The sequence below is a fragment of the Pinus tabuliformis genome, chromosome X (genome assembly GCF_031772625.1).
Source record: "Pinus tabuliformis cultivar Carrire ecotype Pingquan chromosome X, CPIR1, whole genome shotgun sequence".
Lineage (NCBI taxonomy): Eukaryota > Viridiplantae > Streptophyta > Pinopsida > Pinales > Pinaceae > Pinus > Pinus tabuliformis.
Window position 1 is genome coordinate 449,089,474 of NC_142308.1, and position 22,624 is coordinate 449,112,097.

The following is a 22,624-nucleotide window of genomic DNA, read 5'->3' on the forward strand; positions in this document are numbered from 1 at the left end:
TATGGAGTAAATATAAAAATATGTTTTATTTATTTACGATACCTCTAGTTTATTTATATTTTTATTTATTTACCATATCTCTTTTTTGAGTGTTAGTAAACCTCTTTATATTTTTAAATTTATATTGTGTTCATACATAATAATAATTAGATTCATTTTTTTAATAGAGCCGACATTAGATTAAAAATGTTAAATGTTAAACATTACATGTTAAGTGTTTACATTTACATTTACATTTACATGTTTATGTGAAATCTACCCAATATTTGGCTGTAGAGGATCTCTCCGCAATAAAAATAAAATAAGATTCGTCTATATATTAAAAAATGTTATAAAATTTTTATATTTAAAAAAAATGCCAATATAAAAAATAATAAATTTCTCATTAAAAAATGTAAGTTTGGTATTAAATAATTACAAAGAAGGATAAGTTTTATCTTTAAAAACTTGCAAAAACTTTAAAATATAATTTTTTCATGATAGCAGGATTGGACATAGCCATTATGGGTATTGTTGTCCACTACAAAACTAGGATGGTTGTTTTGGAATTCAATGAAAGAGATTCATTTATGTGGTTTAACTTAAAGATTAACTTGCATTTGCATATATTTATTGTTGAATAAATTTGAATCCAAAAAGAAATAGTGATTAAAATATAAATTTGTTAGTATGTGGAGATTAGTTAAACTTACTTTTAATATCCAATATTTCATTATTCTAAATCGAACTTCAACTTTAAGTTTTTGTAATTTATTTTATTAAATTTTATTTATATGTTTTTTCATTTTACATATTATTTTATTTACATATATTCTCAATTTGCATACTAATAAATTTGATGCATTCTCTTTTTTATTATTTTAATGTTAAAAATAAGTAAACAAACCTGTCTCCAAAAATATCATTTCAATTTTTTTAATTTAAAAAAAAAAAATATACTAATTTTTATAAAATGTATATTTTGGAATTTTTTTATGTATTAAATTATACACATTAAATTTTTCATGAGAGAAATCAAATTGGGTAACTCTGACTAAAACTGCGACTGGCAAAATTCTTTTAAGCGGGGACGAAGAAATTGTAGTCACTGCACCAGTCACCAATTTTGGAGGTCGCATAGTTTTCTATGGCAGGTAGGGTAGCATAGAATATGCCATAGTATCTGAATTAATAATTGATTGCGTGCTCGGTACGCATATATTTTGAAATAAAAGACAAGGTCATACATATCGATTACGTCTAGGATTAATGGAATGGACTTCTGGGCCATCCCCACTACGAATATAAATATATATCCACAGGCTTGGAATGGACTTCTGGGCCATCAACATCTCTTCTGCTGCAGTTGAACAGTTCTCGCCTCCGACATTATTTAAAAGATCGCTTTTCTTCTGTGAACCGCCCATCAATCCATTTTGCATACCTTAGCGGCTGTTTCAGAGAGCATCATATTATTTCATGGCGACGATCAAGGTACTCGGCTATCCCTTATCCACAGCCACCAGATTGGTTCTTTGCTGTTTGGAGGAGAAGCAAGTTGATTACGAGCTCGTCGTCGTCGACGCCGCTGCTGGTGCTCACAAGCAACCCCAATATCTCGCTCTCAATGTAAGGAAAAATTATTTATTTTTATTTAGATTTCTAGTAACATATGATTGTTTTAATGTTATAATGGTTTAGTAGAGAGATTTGGTTCCATTTAAGACCTAATCCTGAGTAAGATTCTGGTTGAATGTGGAGATTTGGTCCCTTCATGTATCGCGATCTGATCTAATCTTGAGTAAAAAGTAAAACTATATATACCTGAGAACTACTCTAAAAGTTAAATCGAAAAGAAAAAAAAAAACTATTTTGTTGTTAATCAACATTTTCCCTCCGCCGTTTTCTTGTTGTGCTGCAGCCGTTTGGACTTGTGCCCACTATCCAAGATGGGGATCTCACCTTATTCGGTAAATTTCTACACATCCCCCATAATCTAAGCATAGGTTTCTTTCACGTTTATATTTCGTTTCCAGAGGGAGATCTGATAAACAGATGAATTTCGTTGGTGATGAGTAACAGAATCGAGAGCCATCGTCAAATATTTGGCCAAAAAGTACAAGGGCCAGGGCACTGAGCTGTTTGGAAACAGTCTGTCGGAAGAAGCCCTGGTTGAGCAGTGGTGTGAGGTAGAAGGACAGTCTTACAATTCCCCTGCTTTGACCATATTGTCTCAAATCCTGTTCGTCCCAAAGAAGGGAGGCACCACAGACGAAGCATTAGTGGAACTGAATGTGGAGAAGCTGATAAAAGTGTTGGATATTTACGAGGAGAGGTTGTCAAAGAGCAAGTACTTGGCGGGTGATTTCTTCAGCTTGGCGGACCTGCAACATCTGCCGACTACCCACTACCTGGTCACAGATTGCGGAAAGGGAGATCTGATATCGTCGAGAAAACATGTGAAGGCCTGGTGGGAAGACATCTCATGTCGCCCTGCGTGGAAGAAAGTCTCTGAAAAAGGTCCATAATGAAGAGAATCGACTGTAGAGTCTGTATGGAGCAGGCAGACAACCAGGGCTAGCTAAATAAATAAATATATTAGATGGGTAAGGCAAATCCTATATTATTATGACTTTCATATTTTCATTTCAACTAATAAAATGGGCAAAATAATTTCTAGCTGGTTGAATTAATTATTATTAAAACTTATAAGTCTTAAAATCCAAGTTTTTTGTTTAGACACAAGCGTTCTTATACTCACTGCTCTTGACAGCTATGTGTTGGTCACAAATTTAATTATTTCTCAAATTTTCCAATAACTAGGACTAGCCTGACTTTTAATAGTTGAAAAGCCTTAAAATAAAGTTATGCCATGGCTTATTTCAGAACAAAGGAAGAGAAAATTGTTTCAATATTGCTCTTCTCTCTTCCTGAAAATCCCCACCAAATAATAGAATTACTCCTAGTGTTTATTTGCATTCTTGTGTCATGATAGAACAAATCCATGATTTTATTTAAAGCATGAAGATGTGTGTAGATACCATCGGAAAAAATGAGGACATCATCCAGAAAAAGGAGGTGTGTGAAAGATAAGTGGGCGCAGTGATAATCCCCTTAAACCTGTCCCTTTGAATTACTTCTAAAATGAGCCTAATTAAGTCTTCTACCACCAATAAAAATAGGGGAGGGGAGAGTGGATAACCATGTCATAGCCCTCTCTCACCATGAAAGAAGGGGGAGGCCACCCCATTGATCAAGAGGGTGAAATAGTATGTGCTAATATAGTTCATGACTCAAGAGACAAAATAATGACAAAAACGTAGATGGATTAACAAAAGTCTGAGGTATAACCAACACACCCTATCAAATGCATTTAAGAAGTCAACTTTGAATAGTAAGGCCTTTTGTTGCTTTATATGAATGGAATGGAGACCTTTGTGGATAATTCCAATATCATCATGGATTTTTCTATCTAATAGAAAACCTAATTGTTCAAGGGAAATGTTTGCAAAAAGGACCTCCTCTATTCTGACAGAAATGGTCTTGGACATGGTTTTGTAGATGGAATTGTAAAGTGAAATGGGTCTGAATAAGTCAAAAGAGTCAGCAGAGTTAGCTTTAGGGATGAGGACAATAAAATTTGAGTTTAAAGGGGAGATATTTTTCCAATGGTCCTTGAGTATTTAATGATTGAGAGGAGATCATCACTAATGAAATCAAGGTGTGTAAGGTCAAAATCAATCGAAATTCCATCTATGGCTTTTTCCTTTATTAAAATTGTGTAGGACTCTTTCAAGTTCTTGTCTTGTGACCTCAACCATTATGGCATCATTTCCTTCTTCGTCAACAAGATTGGGGAACAATCCTTTCTACAACCAAGATCTGTTCAATGATGGTTGTGTTTTGATGGTAGAAGATAACCTTGAATTATGAGCAACCCTTTGCAACAATGTCCACGAAGGAGGTAGCCAATCAACCCTTAGAGTTTCTAATGCCCATGATTTTATTGATAGTTTTTCTATGATTAATCACCTAATGAAATAATTTTATATTATCATAAATTTGTTGTCATCAAAGGGAACAATTTTCATTTTCCATTCCTTCTCCCCGTCTAAAAGGATCTTCCTTCTAGATTTTTCAATTTCGTAAATTCTATCCTTCAAGTTCTTAGGCACCTCTGAGGAGGTTTATAGATAAAAAATTGATTAAATATTCAATTTGATGCCAGAGAGGGCTTTAGAGTCCACCTCCCTAATTTTTTTCCCCACTCGATAATGATACCCTTGATCTCTTGAGATTATGTTGGAATTGTATAGTTGGGGATTCTTTTATATATGAGGAGAAGTACGACCTATTTGATTTTAGTAGATCTAGAATGGAGGGTTATTTGAGTTGAGAGGGATTTAATTTGAAAGGATTGGGAGGTTTAACAGGAAAGGGATCCAATTCTAGAAAAACAGGGGAATGATTTGAGTCATCACCCATTGAAGTCCACTATCTTATCTTGAGGTCAATGTAAAGAAGAGAATCTAAGATAATGAAACCGTCCAAATGTTTGGAAATTCTAGTTGCACCATATATGTTATTTGTTCAAGTTGGAAGAAGCTTGGGAGGAAATCTGAGAGAGGATATGGTTTGGCAGAGGTACCTTAGAATATAGAGTTTCCAAACATGGAATTTAAATCCCTTCCTATAAGAACCTTTCCAAAGTTGAAAATAGGAAGAGAAGAAAAGGAGGTCCAAAATTCCTTCCTCTCAATATAAGGACCATATAGAATAACACAAAAAAATGACATGTCTAATTCAAAAGCATGGAGGTCAAAAAATAAACCCGAATTGATAGACCAAGTAGAGGAGATTCACATCTGAGGGACATTCGAACTAGAGATAATACCTCTCAATCTTCCAACTACATATGTTTCCAAAAAATCCCAATCCAAAAGGAGATATTTAATTATGCTTATGGCCTTATCCCCTTCCTGCATCATTTCTTAAAGAAGAAAAATGTAAGGAGAGTGTAGTTCTATGAGTCTTTTGATTTCTAGTCTTATTATGGGGTTGGTAATACCCTTTCAATTTAGTGAAAGGAGATGAAGTTTACAACAAAGAGAGGGATTGATGCTCTAAGCACCCTTTGAATTGAATATTTCTTTCAAAGTTGAAATTTGAGAGAGGCTTGGCTCTGAGCCTTGGAGAGAAAATATTTTCATCCTGTTGAACAATTTGGATGGGAGGTTTCTACCAGAAACCCCAAGCACCCACCAATATCTAAAGTTGATAAGTTAGAGGAAGTTGAGAGAGGGGTGGAGTAGAATGCCCAAAAGAGCATAAATTGTAAAGCGACAGAGGGGGGTGGGTAGGGTTATAGAAGGTGGGATAGGGGGGAACAAAGGGAGAGGTAAGATAGGACAAAAGAAGATGGAAGGAATGGGGAGGAGGGAAGAAGGGAGAAGAGGGGAAGGGGAAGAGGTGAAGAGATTCCAAATAGATGTTTAAGCATACCAGTAAATATTGTCCGAAAATTGATACAAGGAACTAAATCAGTAGGATTGGAACCATCTAAATGACAATCAGAAATGGGGAGAAAATATGGTAAAAATCACATCACCTAAGGAGGTGGCCCTCCGAAGGGTTTTTTGTTACATATTTTGCTAGTGGAGTTTGTCTGAGAGAGGACTCTGAAGGTATAGTTGGTTCCAAAAGAGGAGAAGAGATAGGAATCTAAGACTCCACATATGCTTGCTTCCAACTGAGTTGTAACTGGAGAAGCATCCTACTTCAAGAGACTAGGATATACTTGGGTCGATTCTAGAGAGTCCAAAAGAGGGGAAGCCTGAGGCGGAGAAATAGAGTAAAGTGAGTTTTTGCACACCCATTAAGAAATTACACATTAAAAATATCAATAGCAATGTAATGAAATTACTAGGATCGTAAAGAGATAGGAAAGCACAATAGAGGCAACAAAAATAACCTGGGAAAAACCAATCTTGGAAAAAAACCAACAAATTTTCTTCTAGGAGAAATTTTTTCTTCAATAATATTTATAATTCCAAAAAAAATTTAGAAGTTTGTGACAAAATCAAAGTCAATTCACTAGTCAAACTCGGTCAAATTCTAGCTTCGTCAACATTGTTTAAGCTTTCAAATAGTCAATTTTGGTCAACTTTTTTTCTTGGTTAATTTGTACCCTGTAGTCAAATTCATACCTATGGTTAACGCTTGCAATTGACTTCATGGATCAAACCTATGGTCAAATAGTCTCTCTTTGTGGCAAATTTCATCATTTTTCTTATGGTTAAAATATGCAAAAATTCTCGATCAGAATCTCAATCAAATGAAGTAGATGAAACTCAGTCAAATGAGGAAGGTCAACCTTGGTCAAATGGAAGCTTCTATACTTAGTCAAACTTCATATTTATTTCTCTTTTTCTCACATGTGTGGATTAGAATGGAAGATAGAATGTGATTTCCAAATTGGTCAAATAGAGGAGTCTATTGTGTATTTATCCAAGTCAAATGGGGTGGACTTTGACTAAGGTTCACACCCATTCATTTATGGGATCGACTTGACACTTGAGGTTTATGACCAAGTGTGTGAGCGAGTGACTTCGTACATCCATGAAATCGTGAAAAAACACTCTACATGACTTGACAACAAGACACCTAAAACCAACAAGACAACATACACTCAGTGTGACTGACCGATGGTGTGAGCAACAAATGCAGCACTTGTGATAGATCGTTGAATGACCGCGATGACACTTGCACGCCAATGCATATAACTTTGTGTGTGAGTGTGACAGGTGTTTACATAGCAGAAACAACTTTTACACATGAAGGCGGACCTTATGCATGGCCAAAACATGACTGCAAGGATGACATTGTGATCAAGATGCAAAAAGATACTCGTTGAACAATCAAGCGAGGAGGGTGCAAAAACTCAACACGAGCTCACGGGATGAGCCCGAGTGCTTGCAAACATCAAGAAAAAGCCTAAGGAAGGCTCTGAAATTGGATGCAGGCAAAAATTTTGGAGGGTGTTCCAGCTACTACAACATGTCCATTATCTACTTTTTCGGAGGTGCCCATTAAATTTTGACAAAGTTAAGTACAGGGATCTAAGGCTGCAAACCCAGAAATTTGTTATCTCAAATGGCCAATTGTATTGGAAGGACCTAGTGGGGATTTTACTTCTATGTTTGGTTGAAGAAGAAATCCACAAAGTGATTGATGAATTCCATAATTGTGTCTGTGGAGGACATTACAACTGGAGAGATACAACCCACAAAATCCTCAAGGCAGGATTTTATTGGCCTAAGCTGTTTGGTGAGGTGCATACCTATGTTTGGGCCTATGAGAAGTGCCAAAGGTTTGCAAAAAAATAGAAGTTAGCACATTTTCCTTTAATCCATGTTTTTGTTGAAGAACCTTTCAGGTAGTGGGGGTTGGACTTCATTGGGGAAATACACCCACCTTCCAGCGGTTAGCACAAGTGGATACTCATAGCTACTGATTACTTCACTAAGTGGGTAGAAGCGACCCTAGCCAAAAATGAAACAAATGTTGTAGTCATTAAGTTCATGGAGGAAAACATCCTTGCCAGGTTTGGTTGCCCTAAGAAGATTGTCATTGACAATGCTCAGGTGTTCAAGTCAACCAAGTTGATTGATTTTTTCAAAAAATACAACATTATAGTAGGCCATTCTACCACCTATTATCCACAAGGAAATGGATTGGCTAAATATTCAAATAAAACCTTGGCAAGGATTCTAAAGCAGACAATATCATAAAATCAGAAGAATGGGGATTCACAGCTGAATTTTTTCCTATGGGCCAATAGGTTACCACCAAGAGGTCCACTAGGAAGTCCCCTTTTGAGTTCGTTTATGGGAAGGATGCAATCTTCCCCACGCAATTAGCTATGCTAGTAGCTAAAATCTTACAAGATGTTTGGGAGGATCCAAATGCTTTGACCAAAAGGATAAATTAGTTTGTAGAACTTCAAGAGAGAAGAGAATAGGTGAATCAAAATTTGATCAATTATCAGGAAAAAATGAAGTCCCTATTAGAAAAAATGGCAAAAGATAGGTATCTGCAGCCAAGAGATTTAGTACATACATGGGATGTCAGAAGGGAATATAAAGAAAAACATGGCAAGTTTGACCCTCTGGGTTTGGACCTTTCAAGGTCCCTGAAACCAAAGGGAACAATACCTTCTTGCTAGAAAATTTAGATGGTGACGTGCATGAGCTACCAATGAATGGGAAGTTTATCAAGCCTTAATTTCATCACTAAAGAAATCCACTCTCACCCACTGTAAATACCAGTGAGGCATTGTAAATACCAACACTATATTATGGCTTTTATTACCACTTTTTATTTTTTGGAGGTTTAAATAAAATGACTCCATACCTAGGGAGTACGACACTAATTTGCAGGTTCTTAATGCATTGCATACAATACACTCTCCCGAGTTGGAGCTAATGCTGTTTCCCTTTATCACTTATGTAGAGAGAGATGAGAGGTCAAATTCAATAATCCTAGCTAAAAAATAAATTATCAAGCCCTAGTGCCATGGCAGAAAATCTAAGGTTAAAACCCGCACTCATGGAGCCCCTATTAGGTAAGCGTGATAGGCTAAAGGAGGAGTTTTGAACAGGCATGCCCTTTTGATTAAATTCTGATCAGTTTAGAGGTGGATCACCATCGATCTCTGCCTGAAAAACCCCCCTGGAAGCATTTCGGGGGGGGTTAACATGTGCAAGCAATAGGTCGATGCTACCCCCTAGAGTTTACAAGTCAAACTGGCAAACCTACCGATCTAAAAACCTAGATTGGTTTCGAGGGGTAATCAATGGATCCGACCTCTCACTCTCCTACCTACCATGATGGACATTCCATTGGCACCAATTCAAGTGAGCGATGGATTCAAAATTTAAATGGTAACCTCTACACCCCATGCTTCCATCCACCTATCTTCTGTTACCACCCAATCCCCTTCTGCCATGTGTCTTCTTGTGACATCATCCTACATCACATGACCATTTCCCCCTCTCCGCCTATAAAATCCTTCCCTACCTCAAATATTTAAAAGTTTCATATTACTTCTCAATGCGAATGCCTCCCTCCATTCGTATGTTTTATAAATTCATCTGATCACTCATCCGGTCCAGAACCTCCCTCCAATGCAGTTTTCAGCTATCTCTGGGATAACTAGGTAATCAGTCGATCCTTTTCACCTATAAATTATTTGAATATTCATTGGAACATGAAGAAAGCAGCCCCTAAGACCTCTAAAGCCCATGAGGTTAAACCCTCCTCCATTTTCGAGCATATCATGGACACATAGGCACAAATTACTGACCCCTCTAGTGCCTACCACCTCACGGACATTCGATTCAACTTATATGGTAACCACGTCAGAGGAGAAGACCCATTTCGGGTGGCCGATTCAAACCTGTACTACCAAATTGTATCCTCAGTACACTATTTCCCTGATTTTGTCTCTTGGTTGACAACCGCTTACATAGACAAGAAGAACTATTTCGTCTCCTCGATCAGGGTCAAAATCCTAATTCAAAAAGCCCTGATTTACCAAAGCTCCCTTGAACCCCAATAGTTTATAGAAACTACATTGGTCTACCATTACACTACCCTTCTAGATGATGAGCAACAATCCTTTCTGCATCTGGTCTTGGCCCGTCGCCTACATTGTCTGCCTATTGCTGACAATTTCCCTATAACCCTATTTGCATAGTCTATTTAGTTCATCCTATCCGTAATTGATCATTTGTTTGGGGACGATGATCTAACCGAGGCCATAAGATTCTAGCTGCACCATTTCCCCACCACCTCCTATTTCAGATATTATTCCTTATCGTTCTTCTTGTTTATGTACACTCATGTGGATGAGTTTGAGTGTCTAGGTCTTAGTTTGGTGGCTTCCAATGAACAAAGGAAGTGTGTTTTTGACTGGGACATTTTTGTTAGGAAGATACAAGATGTTGATGGCTATTCCTAGTTCTTATCCTCCTACATGGCCATTTCCTATAAAATTATTCATGTTGTTTCCCCTCTCATAGTTCTCCCTCAGCAAAAAGCAATCCTCCAATTTAGCAAGGATACGAGGGTGGGGGAATGGTACCTATTTAAGGATTTCACAGAAATTAGGGTCTATGGGTGTGAGCTTCCTCCTTACCGCTTGTATGTGTTTATTCCCATGAGGATTTTCACTCTTGAATTCATCAGATAGAGCCTTAATGTAGACCAAGTTCACTTTGTCCCTGCTAAGTAGAAATATATGTTTAAGTTAGGCAAGTCTATGGGACCTTTTATTAGCAATTCCAGGCAATCCCACAAGGAAACTGAGGAGTTACTCAAACAAATGAATTTTCATCTAAGGGATGTCTGGAATTATGATCCTCATGGTGTCATTTCCAAGAGAAGAGAGAGAATAAAGGCTTCAACTTATGGCATGAGGATAGGCCTGAGATCAAATGGAAGGCTAACTTTGTTTCGTGGCCTATTAACACAGAGATGGAGATCGATACTCCAATAATGAAGCACAAGGCACATACAAGGACCATTGACTAAATGGAAATGTCAATATGGAGGATGTACACCCTAGTAGAAAGGAAAAGACCCAAGAGATAGAGGAAGAATAAATTGCGGCCAGGTTAGTAGAGACAAGACCATATCAACTAGGCTTCTAGGTGAATTTTGAAGACCCATTACAGACTGTTGCCTCATCCTCTTCAGAGGTAATTATTTTAAGTTCAAAAGGAAGTGCAACTACTACTGAGCCAAGATGGCCTATTGGAAAGGTCATTGAAGAAATAAACAAGAAGGTAAGGGAAGAGATGTAGTAGAAAATGGCATCTCATTCAGTCCCATATCAGACTAGACTTCTGGATGCTTTGGACTTAGAGAGAAATCAAATGAAGTTCTCACTACAACACCCACTAGCACAATCTAACTTCACGCTCTCAATTTAAGGCCCTAGACATTTCATTAGACTTGACAAGTGTCCCTCTACCATATAAGATCATCTTCCATAGGAAAGTGGGAGACATGTTGCACAGTGAGCTGAATAGAAATGTAATGACCGTTAGCAAGGATGAGAAGCTGCTAGAGAAGGGTGCAACAAGGTTAAAACAAGAGAGAGCTAAATCCAGATCTCTACACATGCAGAATGAGAGCTTCAAAGAGCTCATTGTGAAGTTGGGAGTAAATCCAGAAGACAAAGCTGCATTCGAAGCCATTCTCCAAAGTTCACAAGCAAAAATACAAGACTTAAGACAAAAACTGAAGATGCCATCAAGTGAGCATGTGAAATCTAAGGAACTGGCATAAGTGGAAGAAGAGAAAGAAAGATTGGCAAAATAATTGATAAAAAGAAACAATGAGATAGTAGCCCTTAATAAATATGCAACAAAACTTCAGTTGAGGATAGACGCACACATTTGTGTAGTGCTTGTGCATGAAAACCCCCAAAATCCCACATAACAACTCACCAAGACCCTCACCAAAATCGAGCTTTCGGAAGGGAAGCTTAAGAAGGTGTAGAAGGATTTGGACACTGCCCAAAGAAACCTAACACAGAAATAAAAACAACTTGAGATAGCCAGGACAAAAGCTGACCTAATTAGTAAGAACCTATTGGTAACAAACCAAGAAATTTCTGAGCTAAAATGCACGCTGAAAGGAAACATGTCTCTCCTACAGGCCAGACAACTTTTATGAGATGCAATCACAGCAGAAATGAAAAGAAATTGGGAGTACATAACTCTTATGGATGAACAAAATATTTTAATCAATTATTATGAGTTTTTCATACTAGCTACTAAAGAAGATGGTGAAAAGAACTCCAAAATTGCAAAGAAGTTCATTTAGTTTGTAAATGAAAGGCCACTCAGTGAGTTGAGGCCAATAGATGTTGTGGATAGAGTGTCTGTTATCATGGATATCTCTAAATTTGTCTAGAAGGAGGATGCCAGAGTCAAAGCTGAGGAATGTTTAGAGGTGGTACTGAAAGATGTGGCTACTTTCAATGTTGAGTTTGATGAGAGAGTTGGGGTAGGGTTTCTTAGGTGATGGGATCTTGTGGGAATTCTAATCCCATGGACACAATATAATAATATGTTAGTGGAGGCCAAGAGCAAGGCAGATTCCTATCATGAGAAGACTACCACCCTTAAAGGTAAAACAATGGTTAACTATCTCAGAAAGGAACTTCAATTGTTACGGTTGCTAAATACCTTGTTCCACCCTAGGTTGAACTATACAGGGGTCTCGAATCTCAAAATTGCATATCAACAATTCTTTCATGGTCCTCTACCAGCTCCAACACTATGGAAAATGTGTGAATAGTTTGTCAATCCTCCTATGCTCTAGATCATTAACCCAACTCTATTTTATGTAACTATTTTATTTCAGAAGAAATAATGTCAGTTAGTTATAATCGGTTAGTACAATTGTGCCACTGAGCAAGCTGATATTTCGTTATGATGATTCAATCCAAAATCAAGAAAGAATATTTTGTAATGGGCTCTCCCTCTGAGGCCCTATTAAAATAGTTCATGATACAAAACGAGAGGTTCAAAATTTTGGTTTCCCAAGAGAGAAACTCTACAAGTTGTCAATGAAATGTATGCTCTGTGGAATATTAATGAAAGTTTTTGGCGATTCTAGCTCATATAAATGTGCAGTATGTATTCCTTCTTATGTTTGTTCCATATGTTCTCACTCTTCCTCTGAGTATACATGTAATAGCAGCTGCTGGATATGTTTTCATGGATTTATGGATTCATCTAGGTCTAATGTTGATTAACGATGCCTATAATTGATATGAATTGTTATCCTTAAAATGCGCTCCATGTATCTTAGCACTTCATTTAAACATATTTCTCATATGTTTCACACTAAACTTCAATGAAAAATATTCTTAATTTTAAGCCATGTGCATTGGTTTTATTTCTTCCTTTATTATTTTATCCGATATACTACAAATGGCATATGAAATTGCATGTGCATATGCTGTTGGCCATTAGAGCTAGATATTAATGCTTCTGTGAGTTATATAAATACTGAAGTGTAGTAGAAAATATCAGTAAATCCTTAAATCACTCATTAAGTTGTCCTAGGCACTAGTCTCCTTTCAACCCAAAGGTTGTCTCTAGGAGCTACAACAACACCGAAGGTTCCTTGATCACCTCGGGAATGCTAGGGCTCCAAGATTGAATGTGAAAATAAACTCTAGAAGTGTCGATTAAACAGATTTGAGCGAATTAGGATTTATGACGTGCAACCCTCTACTTTACTAATTCCTACCGATTCCCCCACCCCTGCCCTCCTGATTCCTTACGCCTCTTATTCAATTTTTTAAATTTTAACTGAAATCAAATTGGGTAACTCTGACTGAAACTGCGACTGACAAAATTCTTTTAAGCGGGGACGAAGAAATTGTAGTCACTGCACCAGTCACCAATTGTGGAGGTAGCATAGTTTTCTATGGTACGTAGGGTGGCCTATTATTTTTTGAATTAATAATTGATTGCGTGCTCGGTACGCATATATTTTGAAATAAAAGACAAGGTCATACATATCGATTACGTTTATGATTAATGGAATGGACTTCTGGGCCATCCCCACTACGAATATAAATATATATCCATAGGCTTGGAATGGACTTCTACTACGAATATAGATATATTTTCAAATCCCACGTGCTCGACATCTCTTCTGCTTTATTTAAAAGATCGCTTTTCTTCTGTGAACCACCCATCAATCCATTTTGAATATATATTCAAATCCCACGTGCTGGACATCTCTTCTGCTGCAGTTGAACAGTTCTCGCCTCCGACATTATTTAAAAGATCGCTTTTCTTCTGTGAACCACCCATCAATCCATTTTGCATACCTTAGCAGCTGTTTCAGAGAGCATCATATTATTTCATGGCGACGATCAAGGTACTCGGCTATAGCGGATCCATAACCACCAGAACGGTTCTTTGCTGTTTGAAGGAGAAGCGAGTTGATTACGAGTTGGTCGTCGTAGACCCCGCTGCTGGTGATCACCTGCAACCCCGATATCTCGCTCTCAATGTAAGAAAAATTTATTTATTTTCATTTAGATTCCTAGTAACATGTGATTGTTTTAATGTTATAATGGTTTAGTAACATGTGATTGTTTTGATGTTATATATACTTGAGAACTACTCTAAAAGTTAAATCGAAAAAAAAAAAAACTATTTTGTTCTTAATCAACATTTTCCCTCCGCCGTTTTCTTGTTGTGCTGCAGCCGTTTGCAGTTGTGCCCACTATCCAAGATGGGGATCTCACCTTATTCGGTAAATTTCTACACATCCCCATAATCTAAGCATAGGTTTCTTTCACGTTTATATTTCGAGATCTGATAAACAGATGAATTTCGTTGGTGATGAGTAACAGAATCGAGAGGCATCCTCAAATATTTGGCCAAAAAGTACAAGGGCCAGGGCACTGAGCTGTATGGAAACAGTCTGTCGGAAGAAGCCCTGGTTGAGCAGTGGTGTGAGGTAGAAGGACAGTCTTACAATTCCCCTGCTTTGACCATATTGTCTCAAATCGTGTTCGTCCCAAAAAGGGAGGCACCACAGACGAAGCAGTAGTGGAACTGAATGTGGAGAAGGTGGGAAAATTGTTGGATATTTACGAGGAGAGGTTGTCAAAGAGCAAGTACTTGGCGGGTGATTTCTTCAGCTTGGCCGACCTGCAACATCTGGCGACTACCCACTACCTGGTCACAATTTGCGGAAAGGGAGATCTGATATCGTCGAGAAAACATGTGAAGGCCTGGTGGAAAGACATCTCATCTCGCCCTACGTGGAAGAAAGTCACTGAAAAAGCTCCCTAATGAAGAGAATCGACTGTAGAGTCTGTATGGAGCAGGCAGACAACCAGGGCTAGCTAAATAAATAAATATAATAAATGGTAAGGCAAATCCTATATTATTATGACTTTCATATTTTCATTTCATAGTAAATGAAAGTCATGCATGTGATAGGTTTTGCTATATCGCAATGATCCGGATAAAACTTTCAATACTTTGAGTGGATTCTCTTTTCATGCATGTGATAGGTTTTGACATATCGCAATGATCGGGATAAGACTTTCATGACTTTTAGTTGACTTTCTTTTCATTTCGATTTCAGATGTAAAACTTAGTGTTTGCTATATAAAAATGATCAGGATAAGACTTTCATGACTTTTACATTTGCTTACCAGTTTGGATGATGCTAAATTATTGTTATTTTATTTTGTTTTTAAGAATTTTTTTAATATTTATTTTTAATTTATTACAATGATATTAAATTATATATTTATTTACCACATAGTTTAAGAGAGTTTCAATAGCTTTCGAGATGTAAATAATTTTTTTTGGTTTGATTAATAAAAAAAATAAAATTAACGTTATTAAAATTAAAATATATTTGCATGAGTTTTATATTAAAAATGAGTATGGTTCAGTTCTCAAAATATATCACAACAAAAAAGTTTTAATAATTTAAGATGAAAATTTTATGTTAAAGAGTTATTTCTTTTAAATTGTCTATCTTATATTTAAATTAAATTTAAATTTCAAAATATTTATCATATTATCAACTTTCTTAGATTCATATTAAATTTAACATTTAAAATATTTTTCATTTTCTTTATTGGTTTGGAACGATTTTCTCACTACTTTCTAAAAACATAAATAAAATGTTAAAGGATTTATAGTAATCTCTTACCTTCTTAAGGTCTGATAAGTCATTTCCATTAAACCATTTTTGTTTTTAATGGACATTCTTCATCATCATCATCTTTCTTCTATAACATAAATAATAAACTTGTATATATCCATCCTAAGCGCAAATAGGAATCACATCTCTTCTACAAACCTCTTTTAGTGGATATTTAATTGTATTTAGTTATTTTTATTTTTGCGTATATATTTTTCAATGTATCTTTGACATATGTAATGTGTAATACATTACATCTAACACCTGCACATCACTTCCATATTGGGTTGCAAAGCACCTCTTGACACAAAAATTAACTTGTAATTAACTTTTGAATAATGGGTTGTTTTATTATAGTTTTTTTTTTCTTTTTTAATTATAACATTTTATGAATATCAAAATATAGATAGAAAAATATATTTGATGATATAATATCATAAAAATTTCGTCAACGTATTTGTTTCAAATATAACTAATGTTATTATTCTTACTTTAATTATTGTGTTAAGAAGAGTGGATTAAAGAGACAAAAGGGATGCTACCATCTACTGTCTAGTGCATAGACTTATAAAAGGTCTATGTATAGACTTATAAAAGGTATATGTATAGATTTATTAAATGTGTATGTCCAATCATCATTGATATCAATAGGTGTTTAGATAATAATAGTAATAGTAATTTTAATTCAAATCACGATAACTATTTCACATTTTTAGGCAAGGGTTTTTTTTTCATGATTAAGGGATGAGAAGTAATGGATAAGGTTCATATTAGAATTTCAAGTAATTTTGGTAAATGGGAAGAAATAAATAAATGTTTGAAGGATGTAAGTTAATTATGAAAAGTAAATATGTAATGGGATATACTAAAAAGGAATATGCAATGGGTATATTAAGGTATATTAAATAGTGGTTAATAATTAGACTTTCCAAATAATAAAATGGGCAAAATAATTTCTAGTTGGTTGAATTAATTATTATTAAAACTTATAAGTCTTAAAATCCAAGTTTTTTGTTTAGACACAAACATTCTTATACTCACTGCTCTTGACAACTATATGTTGGTCACAAATTTAATTATTTCTCAAATTTTCCAATAACTAGGACTAGCCTGACTTTTAATAGTTGAAAAGCTTTAAAATAAAGCTATGCCATGGCTTATTTCATAACAAAGGAAGAGAAAATTGTTTCAATATTTCTCTTCTCTTCTCTTGAAAATCCCCATCAAATAATAGAATTATTCCTAGCGTTTATTTGCATTCTTGTGGCCTGATAGAAAAAAATCGTGATTTTCTTTAAAGCATGAAGGTGTGACTAGATACCATCGGAAAAAATGAGGACATCATCTAGAAAAAGGAGGTGTCTGAAAGATAAGTGGGGGTAATGATAGTCCCCTTAAACCTATCCCTTTGAACTACTTCTAAAATGAGCCTAATTAAGTCTTCTACCACCAATAAAAAAAAGGAGAGGGGAGAGTGGACAACCATATCATAGCCCTCTCTCACCATGAAAGAAGGGGGAGGCCACCCCATTGATCAGGAGGGTGAAAGAGTATGTGCTAATATGGTTCATGACTCAAGAGGCAAAATAATGAAAAAAACCTAGATGGATTAACAAAAGTCTAAGGTATAACCAACTCACCCTATCAAAGGCATTTAAGAAGTCAAATTTAAAGAGTAAGGATTTTTGTTACTTTATATGAATGGAATATAGACCTTTATGGATAATTCCAATATCATCATGGATTTTTCTATCTAATAGAAAACCAAATTGTTCAAGGGAAACGTTTGCAAAAAGGACCTCCTTTATTCTGAGAGAAATGGTCTTGGACATGGTTTTGTAGATGGAATTATAGAGAGAAATGGGTCTGAATAAGTCAAAAGAGTCAACAGAGTTATCTTTAGGGATGAGGACAATAAAATTTGAGTTGAAAGGGGTGATATTTTTCCAGTGGTGATCCGTCGCCTAACAGATCCATGGAGGTGATCCGTCGCCTAACAGATCCTGACACGGCTAAGTTGGTTGAGATCTGTCTCACTTCCACCTTTTTCAGTTTTGAAGGAGAGTTCTTCGAGCAAACCTGTGGGGTAGCGATGGGCTCCCCCCTTTCCCCTGTTGTGGCTAATCTTTTTATGGAAGATTTTGAATCCAAAGCTCTTAGCTCTTCTCGGCTCTTGCCTAAGCTGTGGAGAAGGTATGTGGACGACACCAATGTCATATGGCCTCATGGGCAGGTTGAGCTTGATCTCTTCTTTGATCATCTCAACAACCAATCCTCAGCCATTAAGTTCACTAAGGAGCAAGAAGTTGATGGATGCCTTCCTTTCCTTGATATTCTTATTTCTAAGAATAGTGATGGTTCCCTCGCCCATCGAGTTTTTCGTAAGAAAACTCATACGGAGCAGTATCTTCATGCCGATTCCCACCATTTCCCGGCTCAAAAGATGGGTGTCCTCAATACCCTTGCTACTCGGGCCCTTAGAATCTCCGACAAAAAGAGCTTTGTTGATGAAAAATCCCATCTGCTTGGTGTCTTTGTTGAGAATGGCTATAGTAGATACTTGGGTCAGAGGGCTTTCCTCAAGGCTTCCAAGAATTCTTTGAATAAAAGGGAACCGAAGGAACGACTCCCAGGTGTCCTTCTTCCGTATGTTCAGGGGACTACTGATAGGATTGGGAGGATTCTCCGGAAGCATAGTATCCCTATGACCTTCAGGCCCCTGAACACAATTTGTGGGTCCCTAAGATCTGTAAAGGATCCTATCGACCCTAAGGATATGAAAGGGGTTTATTTGATCCCTTGTTCCTGTGGGACCCCCTATATTGGAGAGACTGGTCGCTCTATTAATCAAAGGATTAATGAGCACACTGCGGACCTTAAGCATAGGAGAGCCAAGTCCTCCGCTTTAGCTGAACATGCTGAGAAAACCAATCATCATGTTTGCATAGAGGAGGATAGTGTTATTGCTAGGGTTTCGCATTTCCATCATCGTAAATTTAGGGAAGCGCTTGAAATTGAAAAAAGACCTTGCAATCTTAATAGAGATGATGGCTGGAAAGTCAGTAGATGTTGGGTCCCTGCTCTCTCTTCCTAGTTGGTTTTCGCCCTCTTCTTTAGGGTTTATTTCTTTTTATCTATTTATTTTTTATTATTATTTTTATTATTTATCTAGTATTAACCTTTTTATTTTTACTGATTTATGTTTTATGGATTTACTTTTATTAATTCATTCTATTATCACCTTTATTTTTTGAGACCTTTAACTAATTTTTTATTATTTTTCTTATTTTATTAGTTCGGTTATTACTTTTTGTTTATTTGTTTTGTCTTTAGTTTATTTATTTATTCAGACTCTTTTACTAACTTTTTCTAACTAGCCTATTTGTTTTATTCTTTTTTAACTTATTTTTTCTAACCTCTGTGGTTTTCTTCCATTAATTTTTTCGATAATTTTTAACAATATTTATAGGCTTTTACCTTTGATTTGATTATTTTATTTTTATCTTTATTATTTTATTTACTATTATTATTATTATTTTAACTGATTTTTGTTTTATGGATTTACTTTTATTAATTCATTCTATTTTTACTTTTTGAGACCTCTTAACTAATTTTATTATTTTTATTCTGAATTTATTTATTTATTTAACTAACCTACCCTCTTTCTTTTTTGTTTTGTCTTTATTTATTCAGACTTTTTAACTAATTTTTTCTAACTAACCTATTTATTCTTATTTATTCGTTACTTATTTTCCTAACCTCTGTGGTTTTCTTTCATTAATTTTTCCATAATTTTTAATAATATTTATAGGCTTTTAATTTTGATTTGATTATTTTATTTTTATTTTTTATCTTTATTATTTTATTTACTATTATTATTTTTATGTTTTTTAACCATTTTATTTATTTATTTATTTTTTCATTTATCCATTTATTTATTTTGTTATTTTTTCTAACCTATCCTCGTTTTGACGCTTCTTAGTGTTTTATAAATATTTTTAATTTTTAATTTATTTTTATTTACTTGTTTTATTTTGAATAATTTTAACTAACCTTCCCCCCTTTTGACCCTTGTTATATCTTTTATTATTTTATAATTTTAATATTTTAAATAATATTATTTTATATAACTAATTTTTATTAAATTTTGTAAACTAAATTACCCTTCAATTTATATTTTGGTCCTAATTAAGCTAATAAAATATTTTTGACCCCAATCCTTGAGTCAAACTAGCCGTTGGTCAGGAGTCTCGGCTCTACCTATTTAACTTGCTTAGCTTGATCTGTTTCTTCAACTTGTCCTGATGATGAACCACACTTGTTGGTTCGAAACGCGTCGACAAATTATTTTCCATGTGATTTTCGCCGAAGAATCTCTCTCTAAATTGATATGGATCACAAAAGCCTGAACTCAAATATTAATTTTCATTTTTCATTTTCATAATTTTCCTTGGATCACTTGGGAGGCATTTTAGTATGTGGGAATACCTCCCGATGCTACACAAAAATCAACTCTCCTTCTTAGCGAGGGATGTATTCGCTGTAAAATATTTCCCTTTGCTAAAATTTCTCATTCGTTAAGAAAATTTCATTATCTTGCCATGTCGATGCATGTCTATAAGATAAATCCATCTTAGAGATGGAAATGTAACTCTTCATATGTACATGAGTATCGAGGGATTTTGGCGAAAGTCCCATATGGCTTGTTAGGAAAACATATCAATCTCATTTAGTCATGAGCCAACCAAGTCCTTATGGTATCTAAGTTCTTCTAGCTTCTTAGGAGATAATTTTCCTTTGAATCATCCACCTTTCTAGTCAAAGTCCTTTATGAACTAGCAAAGTCCTTCTAGCTTCAAAGGTGAATTACATCTATCTCCTTTAGTTGACCTTTCCAAGTCCTTCTGGCTTCTAAGGAGAAGATCTTTTTAATCCTATAATTTTCTTGGGTCATTCACCTCGAGTCGACCTAGCCATGTTCTTTTGGTAGCCAAGTCCTTATGGCTTCAAAGGTTAATGTATCTTATAATTTTCCCCTATAATTCCCTTAGAGCATTCACCTTTATGGTCAAAGTCCTTTATGAACTAAACAATTCCTTCTGTATTCAAAGGTGAATGTATTCATATCCTCTCGGTTAAAGTTTTTTATGTCTCAACTACAGTACTTTATGACTTTAGTAGATTGTCAGCCTAATCCTATAAATATCTCATCATTACCTTCCAATGAGGGATACATTCAACATCATATTAAGCTCATCTTTATATACAATCTACTCATTTGTGGATATGTATTAGAGTTCTATTGCTCATCTCTCGAATGAAGTGACTCGACCACATCAAATTCATCAAAATTTACATAGGTACCACCTGATTTCCTTTTATCCATTGTATATGCCTCAACTCAACCATAAATTGGTTAGGGTGTTCAATGCAAGGCAAACATTTGGTATGGTGTTAACCAAGTAGTTCAAAAAGATAATCAACTTCTTGTAAATTGTGGGATTCACCAAATTTGAATCTCTAATCACAAGAAATAGTGTATCTTCCATAATTCTTCATTTCAGTCTTCAAGGCCAAACCCCTCTGACACTAAAGTAGGTCTTCCTATGGTAGTATTGCCTATCATGGAAGAAAATCCTCCTCCTACTATTTTTCTATTTGTCATGCAAGTAAGTCCTTTTGTTGTAGTTTATCCCTATGTCATGTAAGAAATTCTTTATATTGTGTTCTTCTTAGTGAAGGAACACTACTCCTAGATACCATCTGTCTCTAAGCATCTAGTTTGACAATGTCAATCTTCTTGGGAGGTTTCTCCTTCCACTTTGCTTGATTGTCAGCTCCCATGGAAGTGGAAGCTCTTCCTATCATTGGACATGATCCTGAATGTCAATCTATACATTTTCTTCCTTTCGAACATGAAACATTTTTAAGAATCTATGATAGGATCAAAAATATTCTCGTAGTCGACTCCCTCTTGTTGATAGAACCCTCTTGTCACAACCTTGCCTTGCACTTCCTAATGTTGCCACCTATGTAAAGGAAATCTTCATAATGGAATTGTTTTTCTTTAAACCTCATTCAAGACTCCATGGAAAAAAAAGTCTCATAATGGGAGTAAGAAATAAATATCAAGGTCATAAGAAATTAAAAGGTGAGAGGATGGCTAAATAAAAAAAATAATAATCAAGGGAGAAATTCCTTAATTAGTTATCTTTTGATTAAATTGTTGAGAGTTGTATGGAATTTTCAGCTCCCTCTTGATCCTTGCCTTATTTCATAAATCAATGAATTCCATCTGCAATATCATCAAGCTTGGATTCCTTGTCTTCTTTTGAGGTGGATGCTCATCCTTGTCCTCAACATTAGTTGTTGATGCATGTTTCTTTCCTTTTTCTTGCATAAGAGCTAGGGTTTCTTCATCTTGTGGATTCATTGAGTTATCTAGCCACACCAAAGGCTCAACAATGAGCTAGCATCAATACCAAGTCATCCTCATGCTATCAAGGAGATAAACCAAGTATGCATCACACCAACTCCACTTGCATCCAACACTCTAGGTCTTGCTCTAGGGTTTTATCTCACAAACCCTAGGACTTTCTCATCCAAGATTTCAATACAAGTCATAATCTCCAATTATTATTAGGTTTACAAACCCTAATAATTGCAACTCATGTACCACACAACCATAAAGACTTCAAAGAAAAACACATAATTTAATACAGGTGTTATGATAGTTTATTTTATTGCTTTATAAAAGTAGGTGAAGGAGCCTTTCCCCTCAGCTCCCTCTGGCTTTGGAGTAACTTCATTAGTAAACAAATAAGAGAGGTGTACCTAGTTAAATTAAAAACTTCCCTTAAGTACCTATTTCAAATAATCAAGT

The 22,624-nt window shown here is 35.5% G+C and overlaps 1 protein-coding gene and 1 pseudogene across 3 annotated transcripts; both read left to right on the plus strand.

The window, feature by feature from the left end:
- The first annotated feature begins 1,341 nt into the window (after window positions 1–1,341).
- Window positions 1,342–15,230, plus strand: LOC149140517 (glutathione S-transferase F10-like). Of its 2 annotated transcripts, XR_016264036.1 has the most exons (4): window positions 1,342–1,608; window positions 1,901–1,949; window positions 2,062–2,590; window positions 14,956–15,230. XR_016264036.1 is itself a non-coding variant. In XM_089446450.1 (3 exons), the coding sequence occupies exons 1-3, from the start codon at window positions 1,459–1,461 to the stop codon at window positions 2,505–2,507; spliced, it is 645 nt and encodes a 214-aa protein (XP_089302576.1). In that variant the 5' UTR covers window positions 1,343–1,458; the 3' UTR covers window positions 2,508–2,668. The 2 variants fall into 2 exon arrangements, 1 of the variants encoding a protein (XP_089302576.1); XM_089446450.1 differs by lacking the exon at window positions 14,956–15,230 and having other exon boundaries at window positions 1,343–1,608; window positions 2,062–2,668.
- LOC149140518 (glutathione S-transferase F10-like) lies at window positions 13,857–15,230 on the plus strand (annotated as a pseudogene). Its single transcript, XR_016264035.1, has 3 exons — window positions 13,857–14,082; window positions 14,280–14,328; window positions 14,429–15,230. The product of XR_016264035.1 is annotated as a glutathione S-transferase F10-like (transcript).
- Window positions 15,231–22,624: the final 7,394 nt, after the last annotated feature.

What these genes read in the sequence shown, in the direction of transcription:
- LOC149140517 (XM_089446450.1), top strand. Translation starts at nt 1,459, where the DNA reads ATGGCGACGATCAAGGTACTCGGCTATCCCTTATCCACAGCCACCAGA. An exon ending in CCCAATATCTCGCTCTCAAT is followed by an intron (nt 1,609 to 1,900) that starts GTAAGGAAAAAT and finishes GTTGTGCTGCAG; the next exon opens with CCGTTTGGACTTGTGCCCAC. An exon ending in TGGGGATCTCACCTTATTCG is followed by an intron (nt 1,950 to 2,061) that starts GTAAATTTCTAC and finishes GATGAGTAACAG; the next exon opens with AATCGAGAGCCATCGTCAAA.